Below are 20,964 nucleotides of genomic sequence, written 5' to 3'. Positions count from 1 at the left end.
GACAGGATAGAGTGCCCAGCCTGCCTTAGTGTTGTGGGGTCAAAGTCAGAAGGCTAAAATGAGACCAAGAATGTCCACTTCTCAGGTTCACTGAATTCCAGTGAGCCAGTTTCTATAGTTTACGTACCTGAGAAAGGTCTGACAAGTGGTTTCTGTCATTGTTCAGAGGTTCTTCTAGGTAGGCCTACCCGGACCCCTCGGTTCACCCAGTTCACCGCCTACAGCCTGGCCTGCTTCTCGCCATCCCTGCAGTTGCCCCAAATCCTTGAGGATGGGTCAGCCCCCTCCCAGCCTCAAATGAGGCTGCTTCCACCTCTCCCTGGTTCTGATAGAGCACTGCAATCTACTGGGACCTTCTTGACCTTCCCAGTAACCCTGGAGTGGGGTCAGGACTAGGAGGCTGGGGCTCAGAGGGGTCAAGGAACTTGTCACACAGCTAGTAACTGGCCCTGGACCTGAAAGCTGGCCTCTTAGCAGTTCTGCCCCAAAGCTGGCAAGCTGACCTGCTTGAGGCAGAAGATGGTCCCCGTTTGGACACAAGCCCAACTGGGTTCAGAAAAATCCTACTTAGCTATTCCTCGCATGCAGGAGTGTCTGTCCTCAGCAGTGAGCACAGAGCAGGCCCACAAGCCCATTCTTGGCTGAACGAATTAGGTGCCCACGATCCCTACCTACTCACCTATAGCTCCCATACCTTACCTTTTTATTGTCCCCCACAGGCCCTTTTGGGAAGTGACAATTAGACAAACTACTTATCCAGCTCCCTATCAGACACACAGGATGGTCCCCTTGGGGTCTGTGAAAAGGCCCCAGTGCTAGTGACAAAACTGGCCCCTTGCTTTCAGCTCTATCATGCATGTCAAGGCCTCCCCAAGACTCAGAATGTCCACAGTGAGAAATGGTCTTAGAGATGAAAATGGAATCAAGTCCAGTTGGTCTTAAATTTTGCTGAGTGATGTACCCCTTTAAGAATATGACAATATATTCTGGTCTGTGTAACCAGAAAAACTAACTTTTGCTCTGTCACACACAGACTAAAAAGCCTTGTTTTAATTCTCCCTTTAAAGTAATGAAAAACAGCCCCAGAGAGGTCTAAGGCCTTGCTCTAGGTCACATGGCAGAATCTGGGCTAGAAGCCAAGCCCCCAACAGCAGCAAGAAGAGAGGCCTGTTCCCTGGGGAAAGGCCAGAGGGAAGAAGAGACACAGGCGGAGTAAATAGTTTTAATGTGTAACAGCAGGCCAACCGGGGAAGGTAAGACACCCCCCAACAAGGCCCCAGCCCTTCTCCCATGATGCCCTAGGACCAGTGTGCCTGAGCCAGTCCCATGCCTGCCCCAACCCCGAGGCCCCCAAGTCCCAGAGGAGGGTAGGAAAAGAGGGTAGATGGCTGGGGGCTCAGCCCCAAGAGTTCAGGGAGGCAAACACAGGGCCTAGTTGAATTTGGCCTTGGAAAAATCCATCTCCGGATGCTGATCCATGAACCTGGGAAGGGAAAGGAGGAAGAAGGTAAAACAGGCCATCCAGTCCTGTGAAGTTAGCCCCTTTCTCCCAGCCCCTCAACATCAGGTCTAATTTCTTTAGAACCCTGAGCAACTTGGAGCCAGGCCCGACAGTGGTAGGGCCTCAGGATCTTCTGTAGGTGGCAATGACTGTGTTACCCCTTCCTTCCCAGAGGTACCTTTGCCCTCGAGATGACCTCAGAAAGTGATTAGGGTAGGCAAGCTGCGGCTATAAATCCATAAACTTGGCTGGCTCAACCCAGAAGCGAAAAGGCAACTCCTGTCTCCTACTCAACGACCCACTGACTGTCACCCAGGTCCAGGCTCAACACGGACCTCTCCCAAGCCCACCCCCATCTCTGCCTTGCTCACTTCTTCAGAATCTCCTGCTTTTTCTGCTCATCCGAGGTGGGCAGCCCCATGGACTTCTGCCTCTGGTCGTACATCATCTTTTCCACCATGCTGCGGGTCTCACTGTCCAAGTCTGACAACTAAAGGCAGGCAGAAACAGGGACAGGTGAAGCTCTGGGACCACCTATGCCCTCCCGCCCCCCACAACCAGCCACAGCTCACCTTGGAGTTCTCAGGGTTGATCTTCTTGGTATTGATCTCAGGGTCACTGGACACTAAGCGGCTCCACCACTCCATCTTGTTGATCTGTGAGGAGGGGAACCACCGGGGGACTGGAGGTCGCTCCCTCTGTGCCCTAGGATCCACCCCTCAACCTTTCCAGGACCCAACTCGCTCCCATCCACATCCTGCACCAGGGACCCACAAAGACCTGTGTAGTGACCTAGGGTGAAGATGGGCAAGGCCTCTCCCCTCCCCAGTGGCTGGGGGAAATGGACGAGACGGTCACAGATCAGCGTCATTGGGGCAAAAATCAAGCACGGGGAGCTACTCATCCAGGGCAGAGAGCGAGAAGTTAGAGCAGCACCTGGGCTGGGCCAGAGGGACACACAGTACACCTAATGAAAAAGCAGGGCAGGGATTCCAGCTGGGAGGATAAACAAGTACAAGGGAACAGAGAGGTGACAGAGAGGCAGGTAGGCTAGGCCAGGCCTTAGGGAAGCCTTCCTGGGACCCATGACACTTTAGAGAGACATTTATTTACATTACGTGTACTGCCCCATCTCTGAGGGGAATGACCATGACCGGAGTCCTTCCGAGGACAACTCGCTACATTTTGTCCCCTGCTCTCTCCCCAGCATTTAGAACACTCTGGCATGTAGTAGGTATTCATGTATTCGCTGAACTGAATGCATGTACAAACCAAAGGAAGATGGTTTGGTCCCAAAGAATTTCCATCTTGATTCCACCCCTACCTAGAGAGAGGGGGCTGGCAGATCTCTTGAGCTGCCCTTTTCCTGACTCTAAAATGGGACAGACCTATATTAAAAATCTTGGGCAGACTAAACATGTCCGCCAGACTCCCCCATATGGTCCCCAGGTGAAATGAGCAGACACCCGCCCTCCTTTTTCCATCAAGACGCAGAGGAGACCAGGCCGTTCGCACCTTCTCCAGATGCACTGTCACCACCTTGCCGTCCTCGATGAGCCACGAGCTCTCCTCCACCTTCACCTCGTTGTACAGCTCCCCGTCAATGACTGCCGGCTGTCCCTTGAGGCCCACCCGCAGGTGCCGCCGATGGATGTCCACTACCACATCCTTTCCCTTCAGCCGGAAGTTCACACGGAAGGGCAAGGCCAGCTGCACGAGGCAGGAGAAGTCAGAAGGAGCCCCAGGCTGGCTCCCTAACCTCCCAATCCTCACCCCAGTCACTCACGTCCAGCTCGGACAAGGTCTGCGTCCAGCGGTAATTGGGCAAGTCGGCCCCGTTGCCAAGGTTAGGCTTCAGTTTCCCTTTGTCTTTCTCGTCCTCCTCCTCCTCGTCCTCCTCAGCCTCCTGCTCACAGTTGGGGTGCTCAGTTACTTACCTGACACAGACTGCACCCCACTGAGCCAGGCCCAGGGCTGGCACTAGGCATACAGCCGCAAGATAAAACAGACCCAGTCCCTGCCCACTCCATGGCCCACTGAGAGCCACTGGTTACAAAATGGTTCTGATCTCTGCCTGAGAGGAGCAGCAGGCCATGTGACAAAGGACACAGCTGGGGAACAGGGACAGTCAGAGATGGACCCATAGAACCTAGCTCGAGATTCAAGCCAAGGGACTTGGAAAGAAAGCCCAGCCCAGAACAGAAGGTCACAGGGTAGCCATGAGCATGGCGGTTCTAAAACAAAACCAGGCTGCCCGACGATCAATTCTCTTCTGTCTGTAGGGCTGAGACACCAAGTGTCAGACCAGAAACTCTGGAGAGCCAAATCAATGTCCCAAGGATTGTTTGGGAAGCTGGACTTGTGTCAGAGGGAGGAGCCCTGAGGGGTATATCCCCCAGATGTATCAGAGTAGCCCCCCCCCCCCCCCGCAACAGGGCCAGGCTGGGCACACAGACCCCAGCCCAACCCAAATGATACCTGTCCAGGCACTGCCCTCTGGCTCTTGGGCTTTCCTACCAAGGCTTTAAGGCCAGCAGATTGTTTCTTTTAAACCTGGTCCTGTGGTCCAATGTCTATGAGCGGGATCTGAAACTTTGGGGAGGACCCCCAAAGCTAAGGGAGAGGGTATAGGGGGAGTCAGGCATTCCAGAGACAGAGAAAGGCCAGAAAGTGCCAGGAAGTTCCCAAGCTGACGAGCCTCAGGCACCCCCTATGCCTCTCACCTGCTTCCCCGGGGAGCCGAGACTGCCGTTCTTGAGTTGGGCCTCGTGATTCTCTGCATCCTTTTTCTGTGGCGAAAGGCACAGCAGTTGGCAAGAGAATCCTTGCTGCCAGTGCCCACGGAGAGGGCGTCAGGGATGGGGAGGCCCGCGCATACCTGGTCAATCTCCAGCTGCAGCCTCTCTGCCTCCTCATCAGTCAGCTCCTTGATCTGGGGCCCAGAGCTCTCAGACTTGGCCTCCTTGGCCAGCCTGGCTGCCCGCTCGGCCTTCTCCCGCCGGTCAGTCTCTTGCCGAGCTCTCTTCTCCCGCCGGGCCTTCTGTGCCAGCTGATTATGGTGGTTGAAGGTCTGTGTGATGAGCTGGGGAAGGGAGAGAAGGCGATGAGGCACTGGAGCTCTGGCTGGTGGCCCAACGCCTGGAATTCAGTCCCACCTCTATGCACTGGATGCCTGGGCACGGCACTGTACTCGACCTCGGTTCCTCATTTATAAAATGGGGATCACACTGTACACACTGGTCTCAGAGCTGTTATGAGAATACCTGCAAGTCCCTGGCGGGATAAATAGTGGCTATTTAAAAAAACAGTCTAGGGGCGCCTGGATGGCTCAGTTGGCTAAGTGTCTGCCTTCGGCTTAGGTCATGATCCTGGGGGTCCTGGGATGAGCTCAGCAGGAAGCCTCCTTCTCCCTCTCCTTGTGCCTGCCGCTCTCCCTGCTTGTGCACTCACTCTCTCTCTGTCAAATAAATTAAATCTTTAAAAAAACAAAACAGGGGCGCCTGAGTGGCTCAGTGGGTTAGGCCTCTGCCTTCAGCTCAGGTCATGATCTCAGGGTCCTGGGATCCAGCCCCACACTGGGCTCTCTGCTCAGTGGGAAGCCTGCTCCCCACACCCCGCCTCTCTGCCTACTTGTGACCTCTCTTTCTGTTAAATAAATAATCTTTTAAAATTAATTAATTAATTAATTTAAAAAAAAAACACACAACAAGAAAATCAGTCTAGTGACTAAAAACACAGACAGGGAAGGCGGACAGGCTGCGTTCTCAACCAGGCTACTGTATTTTTGGCAAAGGACCTAGCCTGGAAGCGCTTCAGACTTCTCATCTGCTTGGAGTCCCTCCTGACAGAGCTGGGCTGTTAGAAGCTGAACTCCTGAGCTCGCAGCCCCGCGCAGTCCCGCTCACTGCTCTCTTCCCCGCACACCATCTCCAGGACAGCAGACCCAGCACCGCCTCCCCAGCACTGCCCCGACCTGCCATATCAGCAGGGAACCAGGGAGAGCTTTCTTTTCTTCTTTTTTTTTTTTTAAATATTTTATTTATTTATTTGACAGAGAGATCACAAGTAGGCAGAGAGGCAGGCAGAGAGAGAGGAAGAGAAGCAGGCCCCCTGCCGAGCAGAGAGCCCGATGTGGGGCTCGATCCCAGGACTCTGGGATCATGACCTGAGCTGAAGGCAGAGGTTTTAACCCACTGAGCCACCCAGGTGCCCCCAGGGAGAGCTTTCTTGAGCAAAGAGGCTAGAACCTGCCCTCAGCCTGCAAGCTATCAGTATCGAATCCCTCCTCTTCCACTGTGCCTCCCCAGAACGCTTCCAACTCACATCCGGCTGCCACTGTCACTATCTGGCTGTGCAACCTTGGACCAGCAAAGGACTCGGACAGCTTTTAAGCCCCGATCTTCTCACCTGTCATGAGGATCGAACACGACAGACGCTTACAGAGGCTGGCCCGGTCCCGGCCAAATCACAGCCACATTCAAAGTGTTAGCTTCCCAACATCCCTTGCCTGACTCAGGCTAACCCAGTGTCAGCGGGTTAGGGGTGGAACAAGTACATTCCATGCTATAAAAAAAAATGGGAGATGGCTCACCTGTTAATACCGACCGGTCTCCAAATGTGGTTCCACTCCAGACCTACTGAATCTGGGGTAGGGCTCAGCATCCTATTTTGTTTGTTTGTTTGAAGATTTATTTATTTGAGCGAGAGCGTGCACACAAGCACGCGAGCACAGGTAGGAGGCCGGGGGGAGATAGGCAGAGGGAGAGAGAATCCTGAAGCAGACTCCCCACTGAGCACGGAAACTGACGGAGGAGCCAGAGTTCCCATCCCAGGAGCCAGAGTTCCAGACCTGAGCAGAAATCAAGCGTTGGCCGGGCTACTTAACTGAGAGCCACCCAGGCACCCTGACAGTCTGTATTTTTAACAAGCCCTCCTGCCCACGTCTCAAGCAGACCAGAAGAGTCATACCTAGACAGCAGGTCCCAGACCACTCCTACCTCTGTGACCCTGAGGTCATCACTCTGTGCTTCTATTTCATTATTTTCAAAAAGCAATCTTGCATAAGCTGTTCTTTGCCTAGAACGTCCTTGTCCCTACTCCCAGGTCATCCGGCCATCTCCTGCTCACCCTCTAGGACCAGCTCCAGTGTCTCCAGAGCCGCACCTCCTTACCTTCAGCAGGCCCAGGACACACCCAACTCAGGAGACCCAACCGTGTCTACCCACACACCTGGAACAGGCCTTGCAGGGCACTCACCACAGGATCAGTGGTCAATTTACCATCTTCCAAACATCTCTGAGCCAGAGTGGGAGGGAGGGAAGGGTCTCCAAGAGCTGAGAGGCCTGCATGGGGCTCAGGGTCACCAAAGTCACCCATGGGCTCCTAGACCTAGGTTCTGGCAAATGTCCCATGGCTTCTCATTCATTTGGTGCCAATTCCTCTTGTTACCTCGGAACTCCCAACTTCATGCCATACTGGGGTAGTTCCATCCTCTGCAAGGCTAACGGGCACCAAAAGCATCCCCTAAATCAAATGGGTTGACAAAATGGAGCACATGTGAAACAGAAATGAGTCACCCGAAGGCCATTCTGCTGTCAATAGAATCAGTCATGAGACAATTACGCCAGCGGAGGCTGTTCCACCACAGGGCCTTGGTCCCAAATCCCTAATCGGGAAGACCTTGAACTCAAGCCATTTGCCAACCAGTGGTCATAGGGAGGCGGGCGCAGGGCCCTCCCCTCTCCCAGCTCCAGTGAATCATGTTACATCCCATTTGTCCTGTTCCTTCCTAACTCCTGGAGGTTAGGTGAGGGCAGAGCTGAACCACCAGGCACAGTCAAGGCCAATCACAGCAGACTCTGACCCCTCCTCCCAATCTCCTCCTACCAGCTTTACCCAGGCCCAGGCCCAGGCAGAGACCCCTGAGGGCATGCAGCCTACTCTGCGATGCCAACTGGCAGGCTGTCGCAGAGCCAAGCATCGGTCACTGGACACATCTTCGGGAACCACAGCCCAGCAGAGTGGGGAAGGGATGAGGACCGTTGTACTAGCTCTAGAAGACAGGCCCCATATACCCAAACACAGGCTTTCCCTGACCTAGGCTAGGTGATCGGGGAGTAAAGAGTGGTTCCCCCCAGCCTGGCCAGGAGAGACAGGGAGATATTAAACCTGAACGTGGCAAGGGGGGGGGCAGGGTGTGTGTGTGTGTGTGTGTGTGTGTGTATAACACACACGAGAGACAACACACTCCTGTTCTAGAACTTCATATGAATGACCTCATTCAATAAGTACTCTTAAGTGTGTGTCTTCCTTTAATAGGCTGACCAATATTCCACTAGATCAATTACACATATACATGACACTCTTTACTCATCCATCAGCAGAAGCTTGAACTGCTTCCACCTCTCAGCTCTTGTGCACAGTGCTGCTGTGAACATGGGTGTACAAATCTCTCAAGAACCTGCTCTCAGTTCTTTTGGGTATGTACCTAGAAGCCAGATCACTGGACCATACAGTAGTTTTATTTTTAATTTTTGAGGAAGCACCATGCTGTTTCCCATAGCAGTTGTACCATTTTGTATTCCCATCAATAATGCACAAATGTGCCAATTTCTCTGCACCCTTGCCAATACGTGGGATTTTTCTGGTTGTTGTTTTTTTTTTAATAGAAGCCATCCTAATGGGTGTGAAGTGATATTTCAGCATGGCTGATTTGTTATTTCCCTGATTAGTGATGTTGAGCATCTTTTATAATAAAAAATTGGGGAGCACCTGGGTAACTCAGTGGATTAAGACTTTGCCTTCAGCTCAGCTTATGATCTCAGGGTCCTGGGATCGAGTCCTGCATCAGGCTCCTTGCTCAGCAGGGAGCCTGCTTCCCTGCCCTCCCCCTAACCTGCCTCTCTGCCTCCTTGTGATCTCTGTCAAATAAATAAAATCCAAAATAAAAATAAAAATAAAAAAATTGTAAAGGGGCGCCTGGGTGGCTCGGTGGGTTAAGCCACTGCCTTCGGCTCGGGTCATGATCTCAGGGTCCTGGGATCAAGTCCCGCATCGGGTTCTCTGCTCCGCAGGGAGGCTGCTTCCTCCTCTCTCTCTGCCTGCCTCTCTGCCTACTTGTGATCTCTCTGTGTCAAATGAATAAATAAAATCTTTAAAAAAAAAAAAAATTTAAAGAGCCACAATAATTCACTTTTACCAGAAATATCTGAAGATTACCCTATTTTCCACATCCCTGTAAGCAATGCTTTTAGTGGGTCTTTTTATGCTTTCATCAGCTTGGCCGGAAAAAAGGGAATCTCACTATTTCTTCTAGATTTCCTAGATTACTAGGAAATATGCTCTTTGGGTCTTCTCCTCTTGGAATTGCCTAACTTTCTGCTTATCCTTTTCTTGTCAATTTATAAGCTCCTGCATATTAAATTAGTCATTAAATTTTCTGTCCTCTGTAGTGAACATTTTTTCTAAATCTACTGTTTTCCAATTAACTTTATATGTCTCTTTTGCCAGACACACACAGTTTTCAACGTTTGAAGAGGCAACAAGCTACCTTTTCTTTTATAGCTTCCAGGTTTCTAATTTTGCAAGGCCTCTCCCACACAAGATCATATGGTTTCCTAACTTTCCTTACCGGACTCTTCTTGGTCTGCAATTTATTTTTACATATGAGTAAAACAGATGGTATACTTGTAGTTCCTTACAGATAAATAGCCAGTTGTAGCAGCAACGACATATTCAATCATTCTTTGCCTACAGAACTGAATTACTACATCAGACGTGTACTGAATTCTCATATGCTAGACTTTTTCTAGGTTCTCTATTCTAATTCACTGTCCCACTTTTCTCTTCCTATGTCAATAACATACTGATTTCATCATTATGGCTTTCCTCAAATCCACAATCCCTTATCCTGAATTCCTAGCCCCCAAAGCTATAAAAACCATGAAAAGTGTTTTTGGACTTACCAGTCTGTGGCCTGAAGGTATTTATAGTCCTCCTATCTCCCACTTGGTATGAATATTGATACATATTTCTCTACAGAAATACTAATGCTTCATTACAGGATGCCTCTAACTCACGTAGCATATGCTACATACATTACTGCACTGTAACAAATTACTCTGTGTATAGTATATGTCTTGTATCACTTCATAAAATCCAAAGAATTCCAAATCCCAAAATACATCTGGCCCCAAGAGGTTCAAAAAAAGGAGCACGGGGGTGCCTGGGTGGCTCAGTCAGTTAAGCATCTCTCTTCGGCTCAGGTCATGATCCCAGGATTGAGCTTCACACTGGGGAACAGGGAGCCTGCTTTCTCCCTCTCCCTGCCACTGCCCCCCCTTGTGCTTTCTCTTTCCCTCTCGCTGTCAAATAAATACAATCTTTGAAAAAAAAAAAAAAAGACCATGAACTTGGTGCGCCTGGGCAGCTCAGCTGGTTGGGAGTCGAATTCTTGATTACAGCTCAGGTCATGATCTTGGGGTCACAAGATCAAGCCCCGCATCAGGTTCCCCACTGAGTAGGGAGTCTGCTTCTCTACCTCTTCCTCTCCGCCCTCTGTCCCTTCCTTCGTGCACTCTCTTTCTCTCAAATAAATAAATCTTAAAAAAACACACCATGGGGACGCCTGGGTGGCTCAGTTGGTTGGGCAGCTGCCTTCGGCTCAGGTCATGATCCCATCCTCCTGGGATCAAGTCCCGAATCGGGTTCCTTGCTCCACAGGGAGCCTGCTTCTCCCTCTGCCTCTGCCTGCCACTCTATCTGCCTGTGCTCACTCTCTCTGTCAAATAAATAAATAAAATCTTTCAAAAAAAAAACCACCAAACACACCATAAACTTGTACACTCAAACACCAGCCACTTTATCCACATGACCTCTTTTTACCCTCACAACAGCCCTATGAGATAAGGATTAAGACCACTTTACAGGGGCGCCTGGGTGGCTCAGTGGGTTGAGGGCTCTGCTTTCGGCTCAGGTCATGATCCCGGGGTTCTGGGATAGAGCCCCGTGTCGGGCTCTCTGCTCAGCGGGGGGCCTGCTTCCTCCTCTCTCTCTCTCTCTGCCTGCCTCTCTGTGATCTCAGTCTGTCAAATAAATATATTTAAAAAAAAAAAAAGACCACTTTACAGATAAGAAAATATGATTCACCAATGTCACAAAGTTGCTGGGCAGGGAGGTGGGTGATGGACCAGGGACTGGGATTCTAACTCACATCTGGCTGACTCCAGAGCCCATGCTCCTAACCACTGCACTTGAAAATGATGTAGCTGGTGGCCTGCACACAGTAAGCACGCAATTTAAAAGTTATTGTGTTACAAATGGAGACCAGGGGGGAAGGCTGGACAGGTTTTTGCCTGCCCCTGAGTCTGACCAATTTTCTGGGGGAACAGCTTTGGTTCTAAGGAACAAAGAACCAAGGAGCCCCCATCCTAGGTTAGTCCCCACTTAATGCTCACATCCAGCACACATCCAATGTACGGCAGCTACCACCATCCCCAGACTACTTTTTAAAGATTATCTTTATTTATTTGACAGAGAGAGAGAGAGAGAGAGATCACAAGCCAGCAAGAGGCAGGCAGAGAGAAAGGGGGAAGCAGGCTCCCCGCCGAGCACAGAGCCCGATGTGGGGCCCGATCCCAGAACCCTGAGGTCATGACCCAAGCCAAAGGCAGAGGCCTAACCCACTGTGCCACCGAGGCGCCCCAAGATGCCACTTTTTAAAAAGATTTCATTTATTTGCAGGGGGGCAGAAGGATAGGGAGAGAGAGTCTGTCGAGCAGACTCCTAGCTGAGCACAGAGCTCAATGTGGGCTCCATCTCATGACCCCGAGATCACGATCCAAGCCAAATCCAAGAGTCGTGGACACTTAACCAAAGGAGCCACTCAGGCGCCCCAATACCTCTTCTTTGTATCACTCACCTCTCTCCCTTCATGCAGCTACCTCTTACTCATCCTTCAAACTTCAAGCACCACTGCCTCAGAAAGTCTCCCTTGAACCCCCATCCTAGGTTAGTCCGCACTTAACGCTCCCAGGGCTTTTCCCTAACTCCCATGACTTACATGTTTTGGGGGCAGGGGCAAGGTGCTGCACCATGAGATCCATGAAAACAAAAACCGCATCTGTATTCACCTCTGTAATCCCAAAGGAGCTGGTATAATGCCTACCACAAACAAAGCATTAAGTGTCTGATAAATATTCATTGAATGAATGACTATTAGAAGGCAGTCTTGGCCACTGAAAAACAGGAGGTGCTGAGCTAACACAGAAAGAACATTGGAGCCAGAAGGAGCCTACAGGTAGGTCCTTCTTCCATTTTGCAGACATACAGACTGAAAGAACCACAGAACCAATGGGAAATCAACCAACCCACATAGCTGGGCCAAGATCCCAGGACTCTCCACTCCCAGGCTACTGTGTCCATAACAGAGTAGCCTCAGATCATCAAGACACAGTATAGAACATTCCAGCTTGTCAGATCCCTGAAGCCACAGAAAGCAGTTTGCAAAATGTCTCCTCCTTGTCACCATGTCTCTGTGAGTGAAAACAAGTAACAAGGTCCTAAAAGTCCTTCAGTGAGGTAACATCTTCATGACTTACCAATCTTCAAAAATATAGCTATAACCTAAGGAATCAAAAGGAAGTTCAAGGTCTAAAAGCCTGTAGCACAAAGCGCAATACCCAAATCCATGAACTTCGGGTCACAGTGCCTGGGAAGATTGGAACTGGATGGCTTTAAGTTTTCCTGCATTTATTTTCTTTTTTTTTTCCTCTTTTTTTTTTTTTTTAAATTCATTTGACAGAGATCATGAGTAGGCAGAGAGGCAGGCAGAGAGAGAATGGGAAGCAGGCTCCCCGCTGAGCAGGGAGCCTGATGTGGGGCTCGATCCCAGGACCCTGGGATCACGACCTGAGCTGAAGGCAGAGTCTTTAACCCACTGAGCCACCCAGGCACCCCCTGCATTTATTTTCTAAGCTCAATTTCTAACATGCCCACTCTCATCTCAGCTAATCAGATAAAACCTCCTTGATGCAAAAGGAACCAAGAAGTGTGGTGTCAAGTGCAGAAGGCAGTTTTACAACAGAGTCTGGTTCCAACCCTGGCTCTTCTACAGCTTAGCTCAAGATTTTGGACAAAGTCCCACAGCATGGGTGGCGCAGTTGGTAAAGCATCCACTCTTGGTTTCGGCTCAAGTCGTGATCTTAGGGCTCTGAGATCGAGCCTAGAGGCGGGTTCAGCCAGCGAGTCTGCTTAAGACTCTCCCTCACCCTTGGCCCCTCCCCCCAGCTCATACATGTGCATATGTGCACACTTACTCTTGCTCTCAAATAAATAAACCTTTAAAACAAACAAACAAAACAGACAGACAGACTTTGGACAAAGTGCCAAACACTTTGAGCCAATTTCTTCATTTGCAAAATGGGAATAGTAACACCTGCCCTACTGAAGCCACCGAAGGATCATGGGAAATAGGGGTAGGTAAAGCGCCTGGCAAGGAGAAGGGCTTCAGTACATGACAGTTTGCTTCCCTTCTCCAACTCTTCACCCTTGGCATTTTACTCCACTGAAGGTTATTACCATGCCAAGGTAAGATCAGGTGAGCTTTTCTTCTGAAGAAACAGAGGTTCCAAAGGGACCACAGGCTCCAACACTCACCTTCTCTGCCATTCCTTCTTCTCCTCCAACAAAAAAGTCTGTTTTGCGTCGAAGGAAGCTGAAGAAAGTGTTGACAAGCTGAAAGACAGAAGGAAACCGAAGCTGTGGAGATGCCATTATCAGGAACCCCTCAAGTGCACAGAAACCAGATTCTAGTCCAGGAGGGAGCTCGGGACTGGACTGTTTCACCCTGAGCCTCTCATCAGAGGAGACAGCCTCCCCAACAGGCCCGACCTTAGTGACTTCCACTAGGAAGCCCAACCTTATTCAGATCGCCCAAGAGACAGATTTTTCATTTCTCCTGCGTATGTGTACATGCATTTCACATTCTTTGAGGTGCTAGAAACAGCCTAAGGATATAGAATACTCCTCTGCATCCAGGGCTTGAAACACCTACGCCCGGCTTTCCTTCCAGGTACTAAAAAGTCCATCCAGACTGGCACTGCCTGAGTTACTAGGGCAGAGCCAAAGAGGGGAGCAAATGAAGCCACTTCAAAGGGTAAAACCAACGAACTCTGGCCAGTTAACCAGAGTATTCAAGTGGGTAAGCACATGGGTTTGAGTATCAGACCGATACATATTAGCTGTCATCCTGGGGAAGTTTCTTAACTCTAGAACAGAAATAGCAGCAGGACCCATTTCTAGGAACCTAGTGAGGATCCAGTGAGACACTGGAGGTGAGGGCCGTGAGCAGTGTCCCACCCAGAGCAAGAGACCTCCTGCCAGAATGTACTCCTCACACCTAGGTATGATGAACGGTGGCTTCTTCATCCCCAAAGCTTGGCACCAGATCTGGCTCAGTGCATATGCTCACTAAAACTTCTGCTGAATGAAAAGATCTAGTGGTGACCTAGAATTAGCATATACAAGCCCTTTTATTTACTCAAACGAGTGGTTCTAAGGCTGATGCTAGAACTTAATCTTCATGGTTGAATTTCTACTTTTAGATATTTTTTTGATTCACTCAAAAACGCACTCCCAAATCCAATTTAGGGTCAACAATTTAGGAGGACGGGGGAGGGAATCTTTACACACATGCAGATTAGTAACTCTGCCCAATTCAAAGGGTTTGGGAGTCCTCGGTTTCCACCCAGACCTGGGTAAAAGAATGGGAATGGAAAGCTCAAAGAAAACATGTTCCCAGTGAGATAAAGAATCAGCAATAAACTGTGGAAAGCAAGTGGGCCTAAGGAATGTGGTCCTAAGTCAGGAACACGGTGGGTGATTTTGAGCAAGTTCCTTTGGTTTCTTTTCAGAATGAGAGTTCTTGACAGGCTTTCCTACTTCTAACTTTCCATGTTTTTGGTCCAAAACACCAACTCCATAGAATCTATACCAGTTGGTCTGTGTGTTACTGTGTGGTCAGTATGCACGATTATGCTTTTGAAAAGCTCTTTTCAAGCTCCATCAGGGCAAGGACAGACTTCTGCTCGCATCTATATACCTAGGACCCAGTCCGGGGAGTGTCTGGAACATTACTGACAATTCATTACTGTCCTTCACTTCAAGACACTACTCTCTTCACTACTCAGAAAATACGAGATTCATAGCTCTGTCTCAAAGACAAAGGAACTGAGCCTTGCAGATGTGCAAAGGTCCCTTGTGGGTAGGTGGTGGAAACAAAGTGTGAACCCAGGCTTCCTATTCCCCATTCAAGGCCTGAAAGGACCACGTGCTAACATCACCCCCCCACACGCACATTCGTCAGCTCGGTCTCAGTCTTGATAGATGCAAATCCCGAAGTCTAGGATGGTTCATCCTAAGAACTGCTCTTCGAGGGCGGCCATCAGAGAGGAAATGAGGCCGGAAGCATGTGTAAGACTGGGGGACCAGCTACGGGGAGCGCTGCGGGATTTCCAGGGCCGCGTTCGGAGACGCAGGAGTTGCTAAGACTCCTTAGCCGAGTCTTAGTCAGTTGCTAAGACTCCAGTGCGGCGCCGGGGGCCCGGGACAGAAGTGCGGTGGGGAGGCCAGACCGGAAGCTGGGACATAGTGGGAATGGAGGAGGATCACAAGAACCCGCGAAGCCCTAGAGTGGATCTCGGCCCCCGAAGGCAGGGAAGTGGAGTGAGGGTGTCTAGGGCCGCGCGGGTGGGCGAGCGCGGCGACACCAGGCCAGGCCGACGCCGCGCGGGCCGTTACCTCCTGCACGCCGCCCTCGTGCTGCTGCGCCATGGCCAGCAACATGCCGTCGAACCGCTCCTCCTCCTGCTCTCCGCCCATCGCGCCTGCCACTAGCCGCGCTCCGAGATCCTAGCACCTCACTCGCGTCCCGCGCTCTCCCGGTTCCTTCGTGTCGTGTCCGGCCCAACCGCTCCAGTTGTCCGCCTTCCGCAGCGGAGCCGGAAACACGCACGCGCCGCACCGCCCAGGCCCGCCTTCTCGCCCTCTCTTCCCGCCTCCCTCCCGGCCCGCGACCAGTGACTGCGCGGCAAACAGCCCGCTTCACCCACCATTGGTCGACTCGCTGAGCCAATCGACGAGCGCGTCCAGGGAGGCGGTGGGCGGAGCCCAGGGTCCCGGAGTTTGGCGTGAGTTGCTATGGTCACCAGATGATTGGAGCTTTCCAGAAAATCCTGAGCTACGTTCTGGTGGAGTTGAAAAAAAGGACAAACGGCGCTTCTGCCTCTAGAGTAATTTACCATTTTATTGAACGGTGGAACTGAAAATGTCTTTAGTTATCAACTCCAATGTTTCCATGAGGCAATGGAGGCCCAGAAAGAAGGCTCAAGTCTGAAGGATAGCCTACCTCTGTCATCATCGCCAGGACCAGCTTCTTGGAATTACAAACTGTAGAGTCGCGGGAGCCTCGGTCTTGAAAGCGCTCCGTGCTTGGTTTTAATGTTCTTCTGATGCAGTGCTGAAAATCTTAATTTTTGAACAAGAGACAACACGTTTTGCACTGGGCTCTGCAAATTATGTAATGGTTGCTGTATATGACCTTCACTTTTATTAATGTGGGGGACATGTCCCAGCTATCTAAGGCCAACCCCTCCATGTATGCAGTGAATTTAATCATGTTAGTCTTGTTACTATCCCCCCACTTTGTTTTAATTTAAAATTTCCTGCATCATAAATTTCTTCTGGATCATTCCCTTCAACTTACAAACACGCTCTAATGTCATTCTTTTTTTTTTTTTTTTTTTTTTTTTAATGTTCTGTGACCCCCTTTTCTCTTTCTACCACCACAATTTTCAGTTCTCGTTTTCAGCAAAAGCTGAAAACATTGCTATACTTCTCTTTTCCCTTTGTTACCTTCCATCTTTCCTCAGTTTATTCTAATTAGTTATTTCTGAAAAGACTAGCCAAGGGTACAATGACCTTGTGTTGCCAAAGCCCATGGACCACTATTATTTTCTTCAACTTCTCAGCTGCATTTAACTTAGTTTACCCCTTCTAGAAACATTTGGGGGGGGGGGGCGCCTGGGCAGTTCATTTAGTTAAGCATCTGCGTTTGGCTCAGGTCATGGTCCCAGGGTCCTGGAATTGAGCCCCTGGGTCAGGCTCTCTGCTCAGCAGGGAGTCTGCCTCTCCCTCTACCCGTTTCTCCCTCTCCCTCTGCCTGCTGCTCCTCTTGCTTGTGTGTTCTCTCCCTCGCTACCAAATAAATAAAACCTTAAGAAATAAACACTCCCCCCCCCAGGCTTCTGATAATGGAATTGTGTTCCCCAAAATTCATATGTTGAAACCCCCAATGTGACATTTTGGAGAAAGGGCCATTTAAAGAGGTAATTATGGTTGAATGAATTCACAAGGATGGGGCCCTAATCACAACTGAAAGAGTGGCCTTACAAGAGGAGGAAGAGATCCCCAGGACATCATAGGTACACAAAGGAAAGGCCATGGGTGACAGCCTTCTGCAAACCCAAGAGAGAGGCTGTGTGAGAAAGCAAACACTTGATCCTGGACTTCCAGCCTCCTGAACTGAGAAAACACATTTCTGTTGCATAAGTCACACTGTCTGGGCTATTTTGTTATGGCAGCCCTCGCAAACTAATGGAGCTTCTGTCACCACACTGACCTGGTTTTCTTTCCACTGCACTAACACTTTCTCAGTGTCCTCTTCTACCTAGACTAGTAAATGTTGGTGGCTCTGTCCTTTGCTCTCTCATCTTCCCTCTCTATACTTTCTTCTTAGGTGATCTCATGGTATCTCTGGCCCAGACCTTGACTGAGCTCCTGGTTCTTCTAACTACCTCCTGGACAACTCCCCTTGATGACTGATAGGTATCTCAAAACTCGCCTTGGCTTTGGGAAGGTGATGAAGTTCTGGAGACACATGGTGGTGGTGGTTACACAACAATGTGAATGTACTTAATGCCACTGAACTGTATACTTAAAAATGGTTAAAATGGTAAATTTAACATATATTTTACTACAATAAAGAAATTTATAATTTTATGAGACAATATAAAATTTGAACTCTGACTAGGAATTTGATTATATTGAATAATTATTGTTTTAAAAAAACTAACATGGCCAACATCGATATTCTCCCCACACACACAAATTAATTCCTCCCCAAATCCCCACTGAGTAAGATGACCCCTTCTAGCACCAATTTGCCCAAGCCCAAAGCTCCACTCATCCACCTGTTTGCACAGGCCAGAATCTAGTCTCATCTAATCCATTAGTAAGCCTTGTCAGCTTTTCCTCCAAACTACATCCTCTTTCCCCTTCTCACCTTGCTGTGTGAAGCAAGGTGTTGTTACTCTAGGCCAAACCAGCATCAACTCTCACATCCTAGCTTGTCCCCTTACCTCCTTTCTTGTCCCTTTCTGGTCCATCCTCTACTCAGCAGCCTAAGCAATTCTTCTATAAGACAAGCCAGAGCTTATTACTCTTTTGCTTAAAATTAGCTCTTATGGATTGCCACTGCATTCAGGGTAAGTTCCAAACTCCCAACCATGATCTCTGAGGAGTCACACCATCAAGGCCCTAGCCACCTCTCCAGATACTCTTTGTCCCAGGATCCCCTTCACTCACCAGGCTCCCTCGTTGGCTTCTTTCCCTTCCTCCAATGCTCTGTCCTAGTTCTGAGGCCTTTGCCAGTCAACTTCTTTCTGTCCATCAAGTCTCAACCGAAATGCCACTTCCTCTGTGAGGCCTTTTACTAACCCTGATGTACAGATTAAGTCCCTACCTCCATGATTCTTGCTTTCAAAATGCCCTGTGCTCATCCTCTGTAATTACTTGTATATTACTTATAGCTGGCCCCTCAGTTAGTCTGAGGGCTCTGTACACAAGGGGAGCAAACATGGGCACCCCGGCCATAGGATTGCAGAGCATTTTCATATCCATTATCTTATGGGGTGCCCTTTAATTTTACAGATGACACCCACCCAGTGCCTGACACACAGTAGATGCTCAATAAGCCTCAGTCATTATAATTCTTGGGATGATGATGGCTGTTGCTCCTGCTTGGGTAGGAACCCCTTCATCCCTTTGTCGTTTGAGGATTAACTGAGATCACTGCAATGAAAATACTTTGTAAACCAGAGAGTGCTGTACAGGGAGAGTGTTGTCAGGAACTTTTCCTCCAGAAAGCCTTCCAGATTCAAGTTACTCTGCCCAGCTGCCCCATTTTAGCATCCTTGTCCATTGTTGGTGTGGGTGCCCCACATCCCCTTTTGGAACTACTGAAATCAGGACTGTCTCTCCCTCCTCAGAATGGGGACCCTTCAGGGCTGGCCTGTGTCTCTCCAACAGACTGAAGACTCCCCCTTGAATGGGGACTCCCGAAGGTTGACCTGTGTTTCTGCCTTCAGAATGAAGGCAGGACCCGGGCAGAGGGCTGCTGATGGGCCATCTCCCACACAGAGGCCTCCCACCCCCTTGAGAGGATAGCCTCAGTCACGCCCCAGGCTGAGAGAGCCCTGCTGAGGCTGTTCCTTGTCCTCCAGGACCGCCACAACTGACACCTTGGTCTTCAGGCCACACACAATGCTCAGAAAACACAGTTCTCCACTGATTTTGTGCAAACAAAAACAAACAAAAACGCAAGATGAAACCTGGGGGGTCCAGCTTTACTGTACACACCCCACCCCCAGCCAAGAGATCTCTCTTCTCTGGGTCTCCTCCTCAACTGCCTCCTCTAGAAAATGCGGTGAGACCAACAACAATAGTGACGACCACTTCCCTTCCTTCACAGAGCACTGGCTATGTGCCAAGTTCTTGGTCTCTTGGTGTCCTGACAAACACCCAGAAAAGATGCTACTACAGGTAGATTTTCCATGAAGCTTCACGAGTACATCCAAGGTCTTGGGAGAGACCCAGCAATGTCTTCTAGATAGACAGATGTAGATATAGCCTTGTATGTTAAATTATATATAATACATATGTATTCTTTTTAATTCGCAAAAATTTTATTTATTTATTTATTTGACAGAGAGAGAGAGGCAGTGAGAGAGGGAACACAAGCAGGGGACGTGGGAGAGGGAGAAGCAGGCTTCCCACTGATCACGGAGCCCGATGTGGGGCTTTATCCCAGAACCCTGGGATTATGACCTGAGCCCAAGGTAGGGGCTTAAGGACTGAGCCACCCAGGTGCCCCACAAAAATAAAATTTTAAAACTACAATTGCTTAAGACCACCCTTTCTTTCCACCCTATCCCACTTCCCAATATGAATGATTCCCAAGACACCTGGAAGGACGTGGGTGGTGAGGGAGAAAGAAGGATCTGTAAAGAGCAAGAAGCCAATCTCTGCAAAATTCTTTCAATCATCACTAAATTGTCTGTCATTTAATAGTGACGCCAACTCAGGAAGGAAGTTCTCTCCTATAAGGAATATGCAGCCTACGCAATTACAAATACTCCATGCATATCTTTCTTTTTTGATAGTAATTGCACAAAGTAGAATTTATCAAAATTCCGACTACACACCTCTAAGCACTACTACAAGTATCAGAAACATCTATGTGTGAAATGGCATGTTGCATATCCTGGCTATCAAGAAGAAAAGATGTTTATCCATTACTAAAGAAAAAGAGAGAGAAAGAGAGAGAAGAAAACATGGTTTTTTAAAAAAGATGTATTTATTTACTTAAGACAGAGTGAGAGAGAGACAGCACATGCAAGCGGGGAGAAGGGTAGAGGGGTGTCTACGGCCATACCACCCTGAACGCGCCCGATCTCGTTTGATCTCGGAAGAAGGGTAGAGGGAGCGGGAGAGAGAATCCACAAGCAGACTCCCTGCTAAGCATGGAACCTGATGCAGAGCTCAATCCTAGGACCCTGAGATCATGACCTGAGCAGAAACCAAGAGTCGGTCGATTAACTGACTGAGCCACCCAGGTGCTCCTAAAACTTGTTTTTGATCAACCATGCAAGAGGAAAGACGGAATCACCTCTCCATTTTCACTGGAGAATTTTACTTTAAGATTCATGGACAATTTTACTTCTTCACCTTCCTTCTTGTCCTGAAAATTTCAGTCCTAAAACGATTAAGCAGAGCAGAACAGGAGGGAAGCATGTGACCGAGGGGGAGGGAGCCACTGTGGCCCAGAGCAAAAGTCAGAGCCCCAGCAGGGTAAAGAGGGTGTCCACATGGCATGGGGTCCAGCAAAGTGAAGAAGGTGTCCCTGAGTGGGAGGGGGCATCCTGACACAAGGTATTAGAGCCCAAGTGGGGTGAGGAGGGCATTTCATAGGGGATGGGGTCGTGGCAAAGATGGGAGATTGGTTAGAAATAGGGGTTGATCCAAAAAGTGAAGGAATTCAGAATAATGGAAGCCAGATTTCTTGGTGTTGAGGAAGGGAGGTATAAATATAGAAGGGGGGTACCTAGAATGAACCCATATGGATTAGA

The 20,964-nt window shown here is 49.4% G+C and overlaps 1 protein-coding gene across 1 annotated transcript; it reads right to left on the bottom strand.

Annotated features, from left to right (window-relative positions):
- Positions 1-1,208: 1,208 nt before the first annotated feature.
- NUDC (nuclear distribution C, dynein complex regulator) lies at positions 1,209-15,512 on the bottom strand. Its single transcript, XM_059136001.1, has 9 exons — positions 15,299-15,512; positions 13,157-13,234; positions 4,380-4,583; positions 4,225-4,290; positions 3,288-3,407; positions 3,017-3,211; positions 2,074-2,157; positions 1,873-1,991; positions 1,209-1,483 (listed from the first exon to the last, which is right to left on the bottom strand). The coding sequence occupies exons 1-9, from the start codon at positions 15,377-15,379 to the stop codon at positions 1,432-1,434; spliced, it is 999 nt and encodes a 332-aa protein (XP_058991984.1). The 5' UTR covers positions 15,380-15,512; the 3' UTR covers positions 1,209-1,431.
- Positions 15,513-20,964: the final 5,452 nt, after the last annotated feature.

This window comes from Mustela lutreola, chromosome 10 (genome assembly GCF_030435805.1).
Source record: "Mustela lutreola isolate mMusLut2 chromosome 10, mMusLut2.pri, whole genome shotgun sequence".
In the NCBI taxonomy this organism is placed as follows: domain Eukaryota; kingdom Metazoa; phylum Chordata; class Mammalia; order Carnivora; family Mustelidae; genus Mustela; species Mustela lutreola.
The sequence above is the reverse complement of the archived record's forward strand: the minus strand, read 5'-3'. Positions and strand labels throughout refer to the sequence as shown.

Excerpts from the sequence above, each read along its gene's own strand:
- NUDC (XM_059136001.1), bottom strand. The coding sequence starts at position 15,379 with ATGGGCGGAGAGCAGGAGGAGGAGCGGTTCGACGGCATGTTGCTGGCC. Across the intron at positions 3,408-4,224 it reads TCGGCTCCCCGGGGAAGCAG|GAGGCTGAGGAGGACGAGGA; the intron begins GTGAGAGGCATA and ends AACTGTGAGCAG. Across the intron at positions 3,212-3,287 it reads AGACCTTGTCCGAGCTGGAC|CTGGCCTTGCCCTTCCGTGT; the intron begins GTGAGTGACTGG and ends TGCCTCGTGCAG.